The following is an 18,880-nucleotide window of genomic DNA, read 5'->3' as shown; positions in this document are numbered from 1 at the left end:
GGGGCTTCTTCTTTCCCTCTATAAGGAGCAGCGAGCCCTTCTGCCACCCCTGCAGGTGGGGGGGGGACCCTTATTCCCAACCCCCCCCAGCTAAGGAAGGCTGGCGCTGACAAGGGGGGATCTCCAAGGCTCTAGCCGCTCAAAGCGCCAGCCCTGCCAACGCCGCAGCAGCCGGGGCTGACAATGAGCCGCTGCCCGCGCCGCCGGGGCTCGCCGCGCTCCCTCCCCGGGGCTCGCCGCGCTCCCTCCCCGGGGCGCCTCGGAGCAGGCGGCGCCGCGAGCGGGCGGTGCGGGGCGCGGCTCCCGGCGGGGAGACCCGCGCTGAGCTCCGCCACGCAGCGAGCCCGCCCAGCCTGGGCTCTCGGCCCGGCTCCCGCCGCTGCAGAGGGGCCCGGAGCAGGAGCCGGGACTCTGGGAGCCACGTTCAGCCCCCAGGGATCGGAGCCGCTTGCAGCAGCAGCGCCGGCCGGGCGCAGGGGCTTGCGGCGCGGGCAGCCGCCCGGGGGCGGATCGCGGCGCCGGGGCCATGCCCTCGCTCGCTCTCCGGCCGCCCGCGTCTCCAGCTGAAGGATCCCGGGGGCGGGGGGCCGGACAGCCCCGCCCGCCGCTACCGCCTCGCTCCCCCGGCTCCCGGGCAGGTGAGTCCCCCGCGCGTCCGCCTGGGCTCGTCCCGCTGCCCGGGGGACAGCGGGAGCCTGGCCCCAGCCTGCGAGCCCGGCCGCGCAGCGAAACGGCGGAGAGCGGCGCGTGGAAGTTTGTTCTTGGGCAGCCTGGACTTGCCGGGGTTGCGGCCGGGCTGCGTGGCCGCTGCGCGAAGCCCCGCTCCAGCAGGGGCTGCCGGGGGCTCAGACCTCAGGCTTCAAATCCTTAGGGGGGCGGGATAGCTCAGTGGTTTGAGCATCGGCCTGCTAAAGCCAGGGTTGAGAGTTCAATCCTTGAGGGGGCCATTTAGGGACCTGGGGCAAAAATTGGGGATTGGTCCGGGGGTTGGACTTAGTGACCTCCAGAGGTCCCGTCTATGAAATCCCAGGGGCAGCCTGGGTCTCAGCCTGGTGTTTGCCCTCCTGTTAGGGGCGAGCCAGGAAGAGCACAGGGCTGGAAGGATTTCGGGGCTGTCTGTGGGCTGCACACACCCCAGGTAAGGCCCTTTCGGGGCCGGCAGCCCGCGCTGCGTTGGAAGCAGCAGAATAATACAGCAGCTTTTATGGCTAGAAATGAATGTCACCGATGCGATGAGTTGTGAGGAGCTCAAGAGATCATAAAGAAAAGTTCTCCAGCCAATCACCCACTGAGGGAGGCCCCGGGGTGAACAGATCCACGGCTGTGGTGGCCTAACGCATTTCTGCAGAATTTGCTGAGAACCTCAAAACTCCTTTCGCTAATGGAACATCTATAGGTGCATTGCAAATATATATCGTAGCGCAGGGATGGGTTTCCAACTTCAAGCAGCTCAGAACTGAGCGGACGTGAATTCACCTGCTCTATCAGGGTGAGCTGGATTATGCGGACAGTGTGAGAAATGTCTGCAGCAAGTGGCCAGTTCAGCGTATGCTACAGACTTTCTGGGTGATCCATCCCGCTGTGCCAGGCAGCCTCAATGGTGTCCTCAGCTGCTGGGAGTGGGTGCTGCCGTAGTTCAGTGATGGCTCATGGGGGTTTTCTCCTCTCGGTCGGATGGACCATTTTACCGTCGGATGAGGGTGTGGTGAACTGCGGAGAATGGCTGGCTGGTTTCCCAGGGTCTAGGTTTAGAGATCCACAGCAGAAAAAGCCACCATCCTCTTGCCCCTTCTACTCCCCTCCTCCCCCCACCAAAAAAAACCCCTCTCAGAGACCAAACACTAGGTGTGGAGAGTAAAATGCTTTTAGAGCACCAGAGGTAATTCTTCAAGACCAAGAGAGAGGCTTATTGGCAGGGCAGCCTAGAGCTAGTGTGCCTGGGCACTGCCCCGTGCATGGCAGCCTGGCACCCTTCGCCACCACTAAATCTACTTAAAAAGAGGCCCAAGACCATCTCCTTCCCAAGCACCTTGCAGTGACCAGCTGATCCCTGCAATGCTGCTGGAGTTTTAACAGGGCCTTAGACTCCTGCTCCCACTTGGCGACTGGAGCAAGACCATGGGTGGACGCAACAGAGGGACAGATAGGCCTTTGTGTCTCCCCTCCCAGTGCAGTCAGGATCCCCCCAGCCAAGCAGAAGTCTCCTCGGCTGGTTTGGCGTGGGTTTTACCTGTCTGTCTAGTGAATACAGCGCTGGGGAACAGTGCAGGATTTACGGACCTGGCGCCACGGCATCGCTCTTCCCAGAGCAGTGGTCATTGTTCTTTATTTCTATTGCCTGCAGATGTGTGCATGGTGCTGTACAGGGGGTTACAACAGACAGCCCCTCCCCCAAGGACCTTGCAGGCTGAATGCCCTGTGCCTTGGATCATGAGAATGGATCAGTCTAGGGGTGTGTGGAGAGGGGGGAGCTCTTCAGTATGCACCTCCAATGGCCGTCTGTGGGGGGCTCCCTGTGGATCTAGATCCACAGACTGAGAGAGGGCAAGGAAAGGAGAGCTGGGAACTTGAGAGTAGCAGCTGGGCTCCACAGGTTTCTTCCAATCCCACAAACCCATAGGGCAAACAGGAGCAAGGCAATACACTGAATCTTCAGTCCAGGGATCACCAACTTGTGTGGGCTCAAGGGGCTGCTGCTGTCAAGGAACCCTAACAGCACAGCTGTCCTGTCCACGGACAGAAGTAGGCCCCCAGGTGGCTGGGAGACAGACTGGAAGCAGAGTCTCCATGCAGTTGCCCCAGGAGATTTCCTTGAGATCCCCACAGGATCAGGGAGCTGCTCGCATGTATAAGGGCTGCAGGATGCAATGCCAGCACCCAGTAATATTTAGGCTCCAATCCTGCAGTCCAGCCCCTGCTACCCACCCACAGCCCTTTGCAAGATCCTGCCCATAGCTTTTATCAGGTGGATGTACTGAAGTGGGTGTCGGCTGCTGACGATGCAAGAGAACCAAGTAGCTCTGAAAGTGATCTGCAAAAGAAAGGATCTGGATTCAATCCCCTTTGTTTTTCTTCTTTATGGGGCCTGAAAGGTGCATGTGTGAGCATGTTGGCATGCAGGGTTCTTTTTTCCCTTATAAATATCCGGTATCTCAAGTCTTTTCTTCCCTGTTTTTGTCAGATGACTCCTTGGGTGACTCAGGGATGTGGATCAGAAGCTTTCCGAGCCTTTAGCTGAAGGCGCTGGTTCCTTAGTAAAGAGAACTCTTTCCCCAGATTCTAAAAGGACCATTAGATAAAACTGAATAAAAATCACAAGCAATCCCCTCTCGTCCTCAATACCTTTGATGTTATAAGCCCAGTAGTTCTCCAGTGGGCAATGGAGACAGGGGAGACGAGGCATGAATTTTTAATCTAAAAAATAGACATTTTGAAAATAAAAGGAAACATGCTTGCTCCAGCCTTCATTCTCCAACATGAAGAAGCAAAGAAGGGACACAGCCCCCATAGCTTTGTCCTTTTCCAGTCACCTCCAAGCAACAAGTCTGTGTAGCAATATGCTCTGAACATCAGCACCTCTGCTCCTTCTAGACCAGTGGTTCTAAACCGATTTATCACCGTGGGCTGCCAATGCAGCTCTCTCTGTGTTATGGGGGCCACATCCACACAATATATATACTCCCTGTATGGCCCTGAGGATGTCACATGGGACACAGCTGTGTGCTGATTGGGCCACAGGCAGCCTGCAGGTTGAGAGCCACGGCTCTAGGCCCAGAGCAGAGTGACTATCCAGGTGTACATGGAGGGCTCTGGGTTCCTTGGTTACAAACAGCTGTGCCCAGGGCTTTGAAATCTCTGTGCTCAGGCAGGCGGTGGCAGCCACTCTGCCTTCTGGATGCTGCCATTTCAAATTAGGTCAGTCATTCATCTCAGATAGATTTCTGCAAAGCTCCCTCCCAGAGGACAAAGCGGAATTTGTTATCGGTGGCAGGTGCCGAGGGGCCATTAAGCGAGGACCTCTCGCTGGAGAGTGCGTCCTGTGGATCAGAGAGCAGCAAGTCACTGGAGGTGGCAACGGGGCCCGTGGGGAACGGGGAGCTGAGGACACGACTTACCTGCCTTGCTTTGTGGTGTGTAGAACAAGCGATGTGTTATTTTTAATACCGGGTATTTACGATTCAGAGGGATCAAACAGGCAGGAAAAGGCTCATAAGAGACAATGGGCCAAATGCCTCCTTGGGGCCAGTCTTCAGCTGGTGTAAATCAGCACTGCTCTACTAACTTCAATGGTGCTCCACCAGCTGGGATCTGGCTCTCGGGACATACGCCGTGGAGCTGCCAGAGTATGAACCTGAAGGATGAATTGGGCTTATGATATTTTTACAATAACCTCTGGTTTAGGTACCATTGTCATGGTGATACTCTCTCAAGAGTAGATCATGCTTGTAAGGGATTTTTGTCCTGAAAAATTCTCCTCTAATCAGATATAGTCTGATTAAACAAAGGGGCTTCTTATTGAGATTCGAGCCATGCCTGTTAGACCCTCCACCCCTTAACACCAAGAGGGAACGCACATGCTTATCCCGGACTGCGTGTGGCTCAGTGCATTTAGTGTGCAGCCGGCCTGATCTCTGTGATGCCGCAGCGGATAGGGATGGCGTCAGCTGGGGCAAGTGAACAGACAGCACGAGTCCTGAATCGCCGCAGGGGTCCGGGCCCGTTACAAAGGAGGTCAATGAGAGCTGTAGCGCTCATCTGCCTTGAGCCCATGCGGACCCCATGTCTGAATCCTGCTGCCTGCACGGCAGCATTTCTGCTGCTTGTCAGCACTGGAATGGGGCTCTCTCCCCGATGCCCGGGCTCTTGGATGTGAGCTATATGCTTAGGGTCAGTGAAAACAGCAGCGCAGAGACGAGACTGTGGAGGAGAGAGTGCCCACTGCATTCACTGAACAGAAGTTATTACAATGCTTTGTATCATGGCAGCACCTGGGATCAGGGTTCTTTGTGTGAGGTGCTTTATAGTCACACAGTAAGAGAGAGTCCCTGCCCCGAAGAGCTCACAGGCTAAACAGAGACCACAAAGGAGGTGAAGCAACTACCCAAAGGTCACAACTGGGACTAGGACCTAGGTCATCAGACTCCCAACCCCGCAGCCTGAGCTCTAGACCACATTGGGACAGAAAGAGTCCCTTGGTCGTTGTTTGGGACAGAAAGAGAACCAGAGGCTCATGGGGACTCCTTAAAAGACTTAAGAACTCCCCCTCCTTTAGCCAGTGGTCAGGTTGGTATTAAGTTTGCATCCCCTGAGGAAGACAGAAATTCCTCCCCAGGCTGCATTAGTAAAGGGAACCGGGAACTGCTAACTTCCCTGGGTGCTCAGGTATACCTTTGTCACTGGGCCTACCCCCCCACCACAGAGATCAGAATTCAGCCCATCCAGGAGAAGAGGGCACCCATAAAACACCCACCCACACAACCACCCCCCCAGCTCTCCAGGCCATTTTAAAGTGACACTCTCAGCACCTCGTGACCAGCCCGGCACTTACCCCGCGACCCAGAGGCGCAAGGCGGGGGAGTGTGGTCACACGTTCCGCACCTGCCCGTTTTATTTTTATCTGGGCCGAGCTGTGACCGTCCGTGCTCAGAAAGGTGAAACCCTGGGATGGTGCCAGCTAGGCAGGGCAGAGGAGGTTGGGACTGAGCTTCCCGGCCCAGGCCTGCCAATGGCCCTCCGCCCAGACACACAGTATTCCCCGCGCCCACTTGGCCCCTCACTTCTAGCCTGCACCCACCCTACCGTTCCAGCGGTTGGTCTGACCCAGCTCTGCCAATGCACCTCGGAGCTGTCCTGCAGCCTCCTCCCCTGCCCCGCATCCCAGCCCTGGACTCCCCACCCACACAGCTCTGCCACTGCCCCTCAGTCCTCACCTGCAAGCCCCTGCAGTGGCAGTCCTGAGCCCGACACCATTCTGCTAACCCCTCAGTGCTAACCTGCGGCATCTCCTGCTGGCCCAGTCCTAGGCTCCTACACACAGCTGTACCAATGCCTTGCAGTCCTGACCTGTAACAGCTTTTTACAAGGGCCACAAATCTAATCCACTGGATGAGAAGGAGTCTGACACAGCAACTGGTCATGGGCAGTGAGGCAGTGAAGCCAAGAGGTGTAGGAGCCAAGAGGTGTAGGTGTATCAGGTCCTAGTATTTGTATTACGATAGCACCTAGGAGCCCCAGTTATGGACCAGGGTGCCATTGTGCTAGGTGCTGTACAAACAGAACAAAGGTGGCCCCCTGCCCTAAAGAGCTTGTCTCGCTCCCCCTTTCACTGTTTGTGCACAGAGTGACCTTGGCCTTTTGTGAGAGAGGGACTTCCAGCATCTCCCCGGTTTCACCCCATTATTGCCATTGCCTGCACTCATTCTCTGGTCCAGGAGGGCTGGAGACAGCTCCACCCAGGACTATCAGCAACACGGTTCTGAGCATCATGTGGACTGAGTCAGTGAAGAGCAAGGCAAAGCAATTCCACTCCCAGGGGTGACGTTTCCAAAAAGCTCAGGACCTGAATTCTACAGTGCTGCCATGATACCCTCAAAGCGACACTGATCGCAATGTTCTTTCCGAAGCTAGCACCTCCAGACAAAGCTGCACACACTTGCCCATTGCCTATTTTGATTCAGGATTTACTCTTTCCTGACCCATCTGAATCAAAACCAGCTGTCATAATATATAGCCATAACTCAATAATGCTGCTTTTCTTCAAGCTAGGCTTGTTTTGTAGATCCCATTGCAACTTTAAAAAAAAAAATCAAGCCAAGCTTGAAGATTGTACCTGAGGCTGTATAAGAAATTCCAATGTGTATTGACTCTAGGATTCAGTGATCAGTCAAATATTTTAAAGCAGAAGCTCAAGAGGACAGAGTTAAAGCTGAGCTTCAGCCTTTTCTGTCTATGTCCTGCCTTTTGGGCGCTTGATTTCTCAGCGTTTGGCCAAGCTTTTTGCCTGGAATATGTCGATCTGTTTTATAAAAAGGTCAGTGTGCAGATAATTTACATCTTTTGATTGCAGTTTGGTTTCCTTAAAACTGCATCACTTCCTCATCAAAGAGCAACTGGAAGAGCTCTCCAGTCACCAGACTAATAACCACAGTAGTTTGTTTTCTGTGTCTGTATATTTCAGTGATAATTAGATGAGGGATTTCTCACCCTTTTGGTTGGCTCATAAATCAGTCTCTTTGAAGTGAAGCAAAACTCTGGTGCAGTCTCCAGCAGCCTGCTCCCTTCTCAAGCAGCCACTGACAGGTTTAATAGGCTGGAGAGAACTCTTGGAAATTATTTTTTCAATTAACTCTGGCTAATTTCGCAACAAACGAACACTAATTTGGCAATGGCTCATCTGGGAATAAGATGCTGGGAGCTTTAATTGGATAGATTCAAGTTGGGTGAACCTTTATGTTACAAGATGATCAGGTGGCATTTGTAAATAGCACACGGTAGCCGTTACAGCTTTGTGCAATTAATGTGTTATCAGACTAGAGACATGGGTGTGCTTTCCGAGAAAGATCAGACCAAACTGTCCCAAGTGAACAATCCTAAACACTGGATCATTTCAGGGTGCAGCTCTCCTTCATCGCTCTGTTGGAGCAAATCAGACCCCTGGATCCAAACTCCCACAAGCTCTGAGGAAGTTTGGGTCCAGCTGAGACCCCATTCCTAGTATTTTTGGCCAAAATTTTCAAAAGTGACAAGTGATTTGGAGTGCCTCAGTGTTTGGGTGACTAATCGGAGATGCCTTAAAGGGACTCTTTGCTGGGGGAGAGGAGGTGCTCAGCACTTTCTGAAAATCAGCCCCCTTTAGGAGGTCTCACACATCCAAACTCTGTAGTCACTTTTGATGAGCTTGTCTGTGTAGATGTTTGTAGCATCTTGCAAGCTGTACAGAACTGGGTAATATGCCTCAAAAAATAACGATTGTGAGCTTTCAAGTGACCCCCCCTGCCTTCTATGTTTCAGAAGTCACTAGCACTCTGCCAGTGGTGTATTCATGGAACTAGGCCTGGCAAATCACGGTTATGTGGACCCATGCCATAGGGTTGTGCCATAGGGTTCCTTCATATTCTGTACATTGTGTAAAGAGCAAAAGACACAACAGTGGGGGAATAGTGAGCTTAGTTATCCACACAGAGCAAGATACCATTCAAAGGAAGGGAGGGAGTTTGAAGCAGTAGGCAAAAAAAGAATCACATTTCACCTCCGTGCCTCAGTTTCCCCTTGAGGCTAATACTCCCCTACTTTCCAGGGAGGCTTAATTCATGAGTGTTTGTAAAGTGCTTTGAGACCCTCAGATGAAAGTTGCCACTGGCGTGATGAGTTTTATTCGTTATAATTCTATCGTATGCTCTTTCATGAACTGTAGGTCAAAATGGGTCTGATCTTGGGTTTAGATCAGCTCCAGCGCTTCTCAGACCTCTTGGATCTACAAAGCAGGCCGAAATTCTTGTGCAAAGAGCCTTTTTAATGGTTGAATTGAGGAACTGGAGTAATTAACACAACGTGGGCAGCGAGGAAAGATGGCAGCCAGAGAATTCCCCTGGTTAAATATTTCCTATTTTGAACCCGGAGCTAACCCGCGAGGTTATCATCCAAGGCTCACCTGTAAAAATCACAGGGGACAGCTTCGAGTTCTAAGCACCAGGTTTAACCTACCTACTGTATCTGAAAGTCCATACTGACATCCCAGCAGACTCTCCAGCTCTTTAAACCTTCCAAGACAGATGCACACTGCATGGAACGGGAATGGGTGTAAGTCTTTCTGACAAGACCTGTAGCCAAGGTGCAGCCTGCTTTGCGTGGCAATTAATGGCCCCTCTCTGATCCCCAGCTTAAGTATAAGGATTTGTCCTGGCATCCTTGGCCAGCCTTCCTCCTCCCCCTGAGGCAGTGCAGTGCACTGCTGCCATTGTTCCCCAGAGGTGGCTGCATTTCAGTGGTTTATATATAGCATGTACCATGCTTTGAGTTCTTTCTGGCTGAAAGCTGCTATATAAACACAAGCTGTTATTACTGAACAGGCTGCGGATGTATTAATGGCCTCTTAGGATATCGGACTTTTTAGCTTTTAAAAACCAAGCAAAATATGAGTGGGATAATTGAAGAAAGGCCAAGTTCTGAGAGGTGCTGAGCCCTCAAGCACTTGCTGCTGACAAAGCAAAAGGTCTGGGCCTCTCAGGATCTGGCTCTGAATGCAAAAGCTGCTCCGAGCCAGTATCTGCCAATTCCGTACCTGGAGCTAGTTCTGGGACCCAGGGGGCAGCGGGCTCAGTGTGCAGAGACGACACTGTGACTCAGGACAGTCTGGTCTCATTTGCGAGCAAGCAGCATTAGGGAATCTGCACAACGGCCATGTGACTCGAGCGTTCACAGCCCTTTTCACAGCCTGGGCCACCCCCTCCTCCGTGGGCAGGTTTTCTGCAAGAGGCAGTAGGCGCAGAAGTCTGAGCCTGCACGGGGAGCCAGGTCTGCTCCCAGGCCCAGTTCTGCCTCTCGGACAAGTCGCTTCACTTCTCTGGGCCTCAGTTTCCCCATCTGTAAAATAGGGATCAAGATACTCACCCTTCTTTGTACACTGCTTTCTTATCCGTGGGAGGGATGGAAATTGCTCAGACCAGCTCCATTCCCACTGGCAATTGTGTAACATCCCTGGGGCAACTGCAGCTGTTACTTACAAGGACAAAGGAACCTTAGGAAACTATTTGTATGTTTTTAGCTTCTTTCACTGGTATTTGGTAGCTGAAGATAAGGTTGGGGAGGCAGCATTGTGGGACCAGCCATCTCTCCGCACCCACCTGCAAGGTCTCTGCAGGCCACCACATAGCTAAACTGAAACATGCCGAGTAGATCGGGACAGGGGCAGGGCCTTTCTCTTCCCAGGTGTTTGTGCAATGAGCCGACGGGGGGGTCTCTGGGCGCTGCCACAACACAGATAATAAAGAACGGTGCTGAATGTGGTTTGGCAGAGTAGAAGGACTGTGGAAGAATTGCTCAGGCTCCATCTTGCACCTCTATCCTTGTACTAGCTGCTCCTCACATGGGGCCCTGTCTACACGAAAGACATTTGCAGGCGGGTAACTAGCTCACATACACCAGTGCACACCCCTCATATGGACATGCTGCCCTGATACAGAGCGAAGCTTAAGGCAGTGCAGCTTCATTTGGTCTGACACCAGAGTAAGCGTGCAGTGGTCTGAGCTTTTAACATAATAGATTTTAAGGCCAGAAGAGACCATTGCAATCATCTAGTCTGACTTCCTGCACGACACAAGCCAGAGGACTTCCCTGAATAATTCCTGCTGCAAGTCCTGTAGCTGTGCTCTAACTAGAGCAGATCTTCTAGAAAACATCCACTCCTGATTTTAAAATTGCCAGTGATGGAGAATCCCTTGGTAAGATGTTAATTACCCTCATTGCTAAAAATCTGCACCTTATTTCTAGTCTGAAGTAGTCTAGCTTCGATCTCATTGGATCTGGTTGTACCTTTGTCTGCATTTTCGTGGCTTTTCGGTGCAGTGCATTGGCATTAAGGGTCTGCGCCTGTAAATTCCTTAATGACGGCAGGGCCTGGGCCTTGCAGCTAATAAGGTCTCTGCTAAGTCAGGGTTTAGTTCTGTTCTGTGAAGTGGTTGCCGAGGAGCAATGTATCCAAGGCCCATCTACACCATCCTAAGGAGGGCACTGGTCGAATCTTTCACCACAATTGCTCTCAGAACAGGGTGTTAAACAACCCCAGTCACTTAACGTAATCAGTTAAACCACACCTTTAAAAAGAGCTTCATTTAACATGACTGATCACTACCAGACAGGCCTAACCACAGTAACAACAAATATACCCTGAATCCTGCATGGCGAGCGGTTAACATGTATTGATACACTGGTCTCCAGTCTTCTCACACTGCAACATTTAGGAGCAAAGACCAATCCAGAGGCAGTTAGTGAAGAGTTTTAAGGGTGGGAAGGGCTTTATTTTGAGAGCAACGTAGTAGCACATGCTTACCAGAGAACCCCCTTGTAGCACTGGGCAGGACAGCAGTTCCTCACACTCAGTTTCCCTGTTGGTCTTCCACTGCTCCATCCAGCCTCCAGCATGCTCCGGCTAGGCACCTTCCAGAGGACTCTCATGCTTCCCTTTCCTCTGGGATACCTGATCAGCCACAGCTCAGCCTTCTCTCCCACAGTGAGAACTCCGCATCTGCTTTCTCTCTCCCTTTTAGCTCCTCCCTGGAAGCCTGACTCCTGCCCCAGGTGTCCCAGGGCACGCTGATTGGGCCACCAGTAGCCCATTAACCCTTTCCGGGACTTGCATACCCCATCGTACAGAGGAGGAAGGGAAGGCTGTGTTTTCTGGTGCACAGAGCAGGGAAATGGGAGTCCAGACTCCTGGGTTACTTTGAGTGTAAACTCTTTGGGGTAGGGATACGGCTGTACAAGGCTTAGCACAATGGGGCCTAACTGGGGTCTCTAGGCACACCTGTAATAGCCATCACTGGATTCTCTCCCCAGCTCTGCCCACCACTCTCGTGCTTGATCTTAACTTCACTTTGCCTTTGTTTAGCAATCTGTACAATGGGGATGAGAACAGCTGTTTTGCCTCCCAGGTGGGCTGTGACATGCCAGGCGTGTTCAGGAAATGCCAGGCTCGTTTAGCTTCAAGAGAACGGGCGACAGCAGTGCAGGGTATCGTGAACCCTGAAGCTCGAACATCAGCATGCCGCGAAAGCTGCAAGGTCAACCTCAGCCTTCTGTTGTGATCTCACTGGAAGGAGTTAAATCTCCATCTGCTGCACAGCGTGGAACGATATGAGACGGCTGCTGCGGAGAGGCTGGTTAAGTGCAGTCGAACAGGCGTCTTTGTTCTTCACCTCCAGACGCCTCCTGAGAGCGGCAGAAGTGTAAATGCAAATCAGTCACCATTGCTAACAAACGTGCCGCATCCACGCAGCTGACTGCAAAAGGAAGCGTTTGCAAAGGCCTTGTAGCTAGACAGGGAGCTCTCCAGCAGAATACAGTGGCTAGGTCCAGTGTGGTGGGTGCTCACGGGAGCCCCAAGGAGATGCTCCCTCTCGGCAATGATTCCTGGATGGACTGGGGCATCTGTCCGGTTTATTCTGGGAACAATTTGCTCATGTAAATCAGGAGGAGGGAGGGAATATGAAGCCCATGAAGCGTGAGATTATACAAACTGAGCCAGAGGCAGGTGCTGCAGAGCCTAGACTTAATTTGTGTCTGTAAAGTTCTTTGAAGACCCAGGGCCCAGTGCAGGCCTGGAGTAAGCAGGCCAGGCTAGATGCACCCGCTGACAGCAGGGCTCCATTTGGCCCCCAAAGCTCTATAAATGCTAAGTATTATTTTTCTCCACTGTAAATCTGAGCAGCACTGGCCACCCCAGCCTGGCTATTTGGAACAGGAACACAGAAACGTGGAGTCTGCTTTGGAATTCATTTCTAACGACTCATTTTGAGTACACTGCTTGGCACAGTAACGAACTGGCTGGGGTCTAAATAATAAGATGGGTGAACTAGAGTGCCTCGTGTTAAAGGAGGATATTGATGTAATAGGCACCACAGAAACCTGGTGGAGTGAGGACAATCAATGGGACACAATCATTCCGCGGTACAAAATATATTGGAAGGACAGAACAGGTCATGCGGGGTGGGGGAGGGAAGTGGCACTATGTGTGAAAGAAAATGGAGAATCAAATGAAATAAAAATCTTCAATGAATCCACATGTTCCATAGAATCTCTATGGATAGTAATTCCAGGCTCTAATAAGAATACAACAGTAGGGATCTATTGTCGACCACCTGACCAGGACAGTGATAGTCACGATGAAATGCTAAGGGAGATTAGAGAGGCTGTCAAACCAAAGAACTCAATAATAGTGGGGGATTTCAATTATCCCCATATTGACTGGATACATGTCACCTCAGGACGAAATGCAGAGACAAAATTTCTCGATACTTTAAATGACTGCTTCTTGGAGCAGCTGGTACAGGAACCCACAAGGGGAGAGGCAACTCTCAACCTAGTCCTGAGTGGAGCGCAGGATCTGGTCCAAGAGGAAACAATAACAGGACCGCTTGGAAATAGTGACCATAATATAACAACATTTAACATTCCTGTGGTGGGAAGAACACCTCAACAGCCCAACACGGTGGCATTTAATTTCAGAAAGGGGAACTATGCAAAAACGAGGAGGTTAGTTAAACAGAAATTAAAAGGTACAGTGACTAGGGTGAAATCCCTGCAAGCTGCATGGACACTTTTCAAAGACACCATAATAGAGGCTCAACTTAAGTGTATACCCCAAATTAAAAAACACAGTAAAAGAACTAGAAAAGAGCCACTGTGGCTTAACAACCATGTAAAAGAAGCAGTGAGAGATAAAAAGGCATATTTTAAAAAGTGGAAGTCAGATCCTAGTGAGGTAAATAGAAAGGAGCATAAACACTGCCAAATTAAGTGTAAAAATGTAATAAGAAAAGCCAAAAAGGAGTTTGAAGAACAGCTAGCCAAAAACTCAAAAGGTAGTAACAAAATGTTTTTTAGCACCTCAGAAGCAGGAAGCCTGCTAAACAACCAGTGGGGCCCCTGGACGATCAAGATACAAAAGGAGCACTTAAAGAGGATAAAGTCATCATAGAGAAACTAAATGAATTCTTTGCTTCAGTCTTCACGGCTGAGGATGTTAGGGAGATTCCCAAACCTGAGCCATTTTTTGTAGGTGACAAATCTGAGGAATTGTCACAGATTGAAGTGTCATTAGAGGATGTTTTGGAATTAATTGAGAAACTTAACAGGAACAAGTCACCGGGATCAGATGGCATTCACCCAAGAGTTCTGAAAGAACTCCAATGTGAAATTGCGGAACTATTAACTATGGTTTGTAACCTGTCCTTTAAATCAGCTACTGTACCCAATGACTGGAAGATAGGTAATATAACGCCAATATTTAAGAAGGGCTCTAGAGGTGATCCTGGCAATTACAGACCGGTAAGTCTAACATCAGTAACGGGAAAATTAGTTGAAACAATAGTAAAGAATAAACTTGTCAGACACATAGAAGAACATAAATTGTTGTGCAAAAGTCAACATGGTTTCTGTAAAGGGAGATCATGTCTTACTAATCTCTCAGAGTTCTTTGAAGGGGTCAACAAACATGTGGACAAGGGGGATCCAGTGGACATAGTGTACTTAGATTTCCAGAAAGCCTTTGACAAGGTCCCTCACCAAAGGCTCGTACGTAAATTAAGTTGTCATGGGATAGAAGGGAAGATCCTTTCATGGACTGAGAACTGGTTAAAAGCCAGGGAACAAAGGGTAGGAATAAATGGTAAATTTTCAGGATGGAGAGGAGTGACTAGTGGTGTTCCCCAAGGGTCAGTCCTGGACCAATCCTATTCAACTTATTCATAAATGATCTGGAGAAAGGGGTAAACAGTGAGGTGGCAAAGTTTGCAGATGATACTGAACTGCTCAAGATAGTTAAGACCAAAGCAGGTTGTGAAGAACTTCAAAAAGATCTCACAAAGCTAAGTGATTGGGCAACAAAATGGCAAATGAAATTTAATGTGGATAAATGTAAAGTAATGCACATTGAAAAAAATAACCCCAACTATACATACAATATGATGGGGGCTAATTTAGCTACAACTAATCAGGAGAAAGATCTTGGAGTCATCGTGGATAGTTCTCTGAAGACGTCCACGCAGTGTGCAGTGGCAGTCAAAATATCAAACAGGATGTTAGGAATCATTAAAAAAGGGATAGAGACTAAGATGGAGAATATCTTCTTGCCCTTATATAAATCCATGGTACGCCCACATCTTGAATACTGCAAACAGATGTGGTCCCCTCATCTCAAAAAAGATATACTGGCATTAGAAAAGATTCAGAAAAGAGCAACTAAAACAATTAGGGGTTTGGAACGGGTCCCATAAGAGGAGAGATTAAAGAGGCTAGGACTTTTCAGCTTGGAAAAAAGGAGATAAGGGGGGATATGATAGCGGTATATAAAATCACGAGTGATGTGGAGAAAGTGAACAAGGAAAAGTTATTTACTTGTTCCCATAATGTAAGAACTAGGGGCCACCAAATGAAATTAATGGGCAGCAGGTTTAAAACAAATAAAAGGAAGTTCTTCTTCACTCAGCGTGCAGTCAACCTGTGGAACTCCTTGCCTGAGGAGGTTGTGAAGGCTAGGACTATAAAAGGATTTAAAACAGAACTAGATAAATTCATGGAGACTAAGTCCATTAATGGCTATTAGCCAGGCTGGGTAAGGAATGGTGTCCCTAGCCTCTGTCAGAGGGTGGAGACTGATGGCAGGAGAGAGATCACTGAGCATTACCTGTTAGGTTCACTCCCTCTGGGGCACTTGGCATTGGCCACTGTTGGTAGACAGGATACTGGGCTAGATGGACCTTTGGTCTGACCCAGTATGGCCGTTCTTATGTTGATATCTCTTCTACCCCCTACTGGATGGAATAAGAACTGCTCAACAGTGTGTCATGGGCCCTATACTGCGAATAAAGATTCTCCTGTAGCGTAAATGATCTGTGCTTTTGGAGCCAGGGGGAGCAGAGTTCTAGCCCAGCTATCACTATGACTTTCCAAATGGCCCTGCTTCGTGTCATTAGCAGGAGCTTTCTGTCCAGAATGGTAAATGTTTTCACCCCACTCCTGCCCCCTCCCAAGCAGAATAGCAAATACTGTCATTTATTATTTGTAGTGTGGTGACACCTAGCAGCCCCCACAGAGTTAGGGCCCCACTGTGCTTGGGGCTGTACATACTCATAGTGAGAGACAGTCCCTGTCCCAAAGAGCCCACAGTCCAAACAGGCAAGGTCAATAAAGGGAGACTGTGAAAGGAAGCATTATGATCTTCATTTTACAGTGGGGGAAATGAGACCACAGAGACTAAGGCACAGATCCTGAAAGGTACTTTGGTGCTTAACTCCCATTGATTTCTATGGGAATTAGTTGCCTAAATAACTCTAAGGAACTGGGCCTAAGTCACTTGCCTAGAGTCACAGAGGAAGTCAGCACAGAGTCCAGAGTTGAACCTAGATCTCCCAAGTCCCAGCCCAATGCCTTGGCCATTGGAACAGCCTTCCTCTCCAAATAATGCATACCCACAAATCCAAATAATGATTAATAATGTTTCCTGCCGGATTTTTTGACCAATTGTTTGGCGGAGCTTGGGAGGGTTGTGTTTGTCTGATATTTTTGGATGGAGCGATTTGGCAATATTTTGTGATGACTTGGAAAATTCTCTGGTAAAACAAAGTAGTTTTGGGGGGAGGTTAAACTTTTTGTAAATCTAGTAAACATTCAGATTATGGAATTTTTTTCCCTCTTACAACACAAGCTTTTGTTTAATTGAATTGGGGCCATAGATACAGTTTTAAAACCATTTGTCAATGGAAAGATAATGGAACACATGGGTAGCTCTGGCTTAAACTCAAATATCTATTAAGCAAGCAACACAATTAGAAAAGTAAGATAATGCTGTTTAGTACTTGGCGGTTTGTTCTTCCATTAGCCATAGGAGACTAAGAAGATCAGTCACCACCAATAAATCACAGTGCTGTAAGGTAAACTGCCCCCAAAACACAAATAGAATTATTAGATTTCTGGCATCATTTCTAACGTACAACGGATTTAAAAAAAAGCGACAGATGAAATTCCACGTTGCATTTTTTTTAAAAGTAGGTGGAATAAGGTAACGCGCCCAGGCTAGTGTGTGTCAGTGTTATCTGTGTGTGTGTCAGGAGTTGGGCCTCGTTGTTTGTTCATGTGCATGTGACAGCAAATTACAAACCCCGCTAAGACTTACGCATGTGAATAAGTTAACTCATATCTGTAGTTCCATGAAATTCAGCAAGACTTCTCATGTGAGTAAAGTTACTTGCGGGTATACGTCTTCACAAGATTGGAGCCATAAAACTATGCACATCCCCCAAGACTAAAAAATCACCTATCGGCTGTGTACCTTGTTTTCCTGGTGCTCCATTGAGCCCCTCTTCTCTCTTGTTTGGAAACACACCTTTCCAAAGTCGGTGGGCCATGAAGGCACTTCCTACCCGTGCCAGGGTAGAACACTTCTGTGTCTTGACTTTTGCAGTTTGTCTATCTGCCTAGAACAACTGCTGTTATACTGCTCCAAGATATTGTGGAATATGTAGATACATGAGCAAGAATCAGCATAATACAATTTGCCATGATTACCCAACACTTATATTTGGTATAATACATTCCATATTAACACCGTGCACGTAGTACCTATTCATGTGGGGGCCGAGGGGGGGGGGGCAGAGGGGGTGTCCCCTATATGTTTTTTTTCCCCTTCCATCTAGTTCTCCTAGACAGTGATGTCAGTTGGGCCCTAGGAGCTGGGCTCTGACCCACTTGGATTCATTTGTGCCTTCCTTACAGAACCAACACTAGCAGAGATGTGAACAATGGCTGGTCACGCCAAAGCTTCCCTGGAGCCAGAGGGCTTTTCTCCCCCGGGCTCGCCTCAGCAAAGAGACCCAATGGTCAGTTCCCAAGAGATAACCAGCCAGTTTGCCAGCGCCAGGAGCAAAGAGGACTGGGAAAACCTGGATGGGAGTGAGTTGATTTTCACCTTGGATAAGGATGAAGAGGAAGGAGCTGCCAATTTGCCTGAGAATGCAGTTCTGTATGTGGACACCGGGCAGTGCAAAGGCCAACCTGGATCTTCATTCCACAGGCCATTCCCTCCAGCTCCTCCTGCGGAGCTGGGCTTCCTGACCGACATCCCCTTCTATCACCTTCCTGGCTTCTCTCCACAGAGCTCCATTGCCCCCCCGAATCTGCAGGGCTCCCCGGGCCCCAAGCCCCTCATTAACTTAGTGAAGTCCCTGTCGACCGAGATACAAGCCAAGGAGAGCTGCCCTCTCAAGCCCCAGCCCTTGCTGAACTTGGTCAAGTCCATTTCGACGGAGATCTCCCACCTGGAGCCTGAGGTGACGCAGTCCAAATCCGACTCGAAGCTCAACGTGCAACTGTGGAGGCAGATCACCCAGCCCAAGAGCAGAGATGGGGACTCCAGGACAGCACCCTCCTCCCCCAATATCTCCCCTTCGGAGAGCAAAGGCAGCTTCTTCAGGGCGCAGGAGGCCAAGTTTGAAGACACAAAGAGGAGGTTCTCCGAGGCCATGCAGGAACCCCTCAGCAGGCTCAGCAAAATCATCGGGGATGAGAACAGCATCTCTGCCAAGTATAAACTGCCCCACTCCAGCGCTTATGTCCATGACTCCCCGTCCAGCCACAGTGGGGACTGCACTAGCGCGGACGCCAAGGCTGCTAGGCCCAGCCCCGGGAAAGCCGAGAGCGACTGGCTGGGAGAGCACGCGAGCAAAGCGATCCGGAGGACCCAGGCGAAGGACGGCTTCCCCTTGGAGCACAAGTGGGGTCCCGCCTCGAACTGCCGGTACGAGATCTGCTCCTGTGGAGATGTAATCCAGGTGGTGGAAGTGGAGCAGAGCGAGAACGGCCCGGAGGAGGCGCAGCTGCGGCAGCCCCTGGACGAGCTCTCCCCATCCCAGCCTGGCAGCCCGGTGCCATGCAACACCCTCGCCTGCATTGCCATCTTGGCTTACAATTACTTCATCCTGCCTTTGCCCCCTTACCTCTCGGGCCTCTGTCTGGGACTGGCCTGTGGGTTCATGCTGGGCTTCCTGGTCATCCTGCTGTTTGTGCCAAAGCCTTCCCTGGCTCCCCGGCGGGGACAGTCCCCGCAGGACAAGCGGCGCTCGGAACTGCTAACGAGGAAGCCACGAGAACCAGACGTCCTCAAGGTAGG

At 50.2% G+C, this 18,880-nt stretch overlaps 1 protein-coding gene across 1 annotated transcript in view; it reads left to right on the top strand.

Annotated features, from left to right (window-relative positions):
• Positions 1–418: 418 nt before the first annotated feature.
• Positions 419–18,880, top strand: part of LOC102944434 (testis-expressed protein 2) — a 38,932-nt gene continuing 20,470 nt past the window's right edge. Inside the window, exons 1-2 of the mRNA XM_037911476.2 lie at positions 419–638; positions 17,488–18,875. Coding sequence (XP_037767404.1) covers positions 17,514–18,875 — 1,362 coding nt within the window. The 5' untranslated portion in view covers positions 419–638; positions 17,488–17,513. The remainder of the gene's footprint in view (positions 639–17,487; positions 18,876–18,880) is intronic.

Source organism: Chelonia mydas, chromosome 10 (genome assembly GCF_015237465.2).
Source record: "Chelonia mydas isolate rCheMyd1 chromosome 10, rCheMyd1.pri.v2, whole genome shotgun sequence".
NCBI lineage: Eukaryota > Metazoa > Chordata > Testudines > Cheloniidae > Chelonia > Chelonia mydas.
This window is presented reverse-complemented; position numbering and strand designations above follow the sequence as displayed.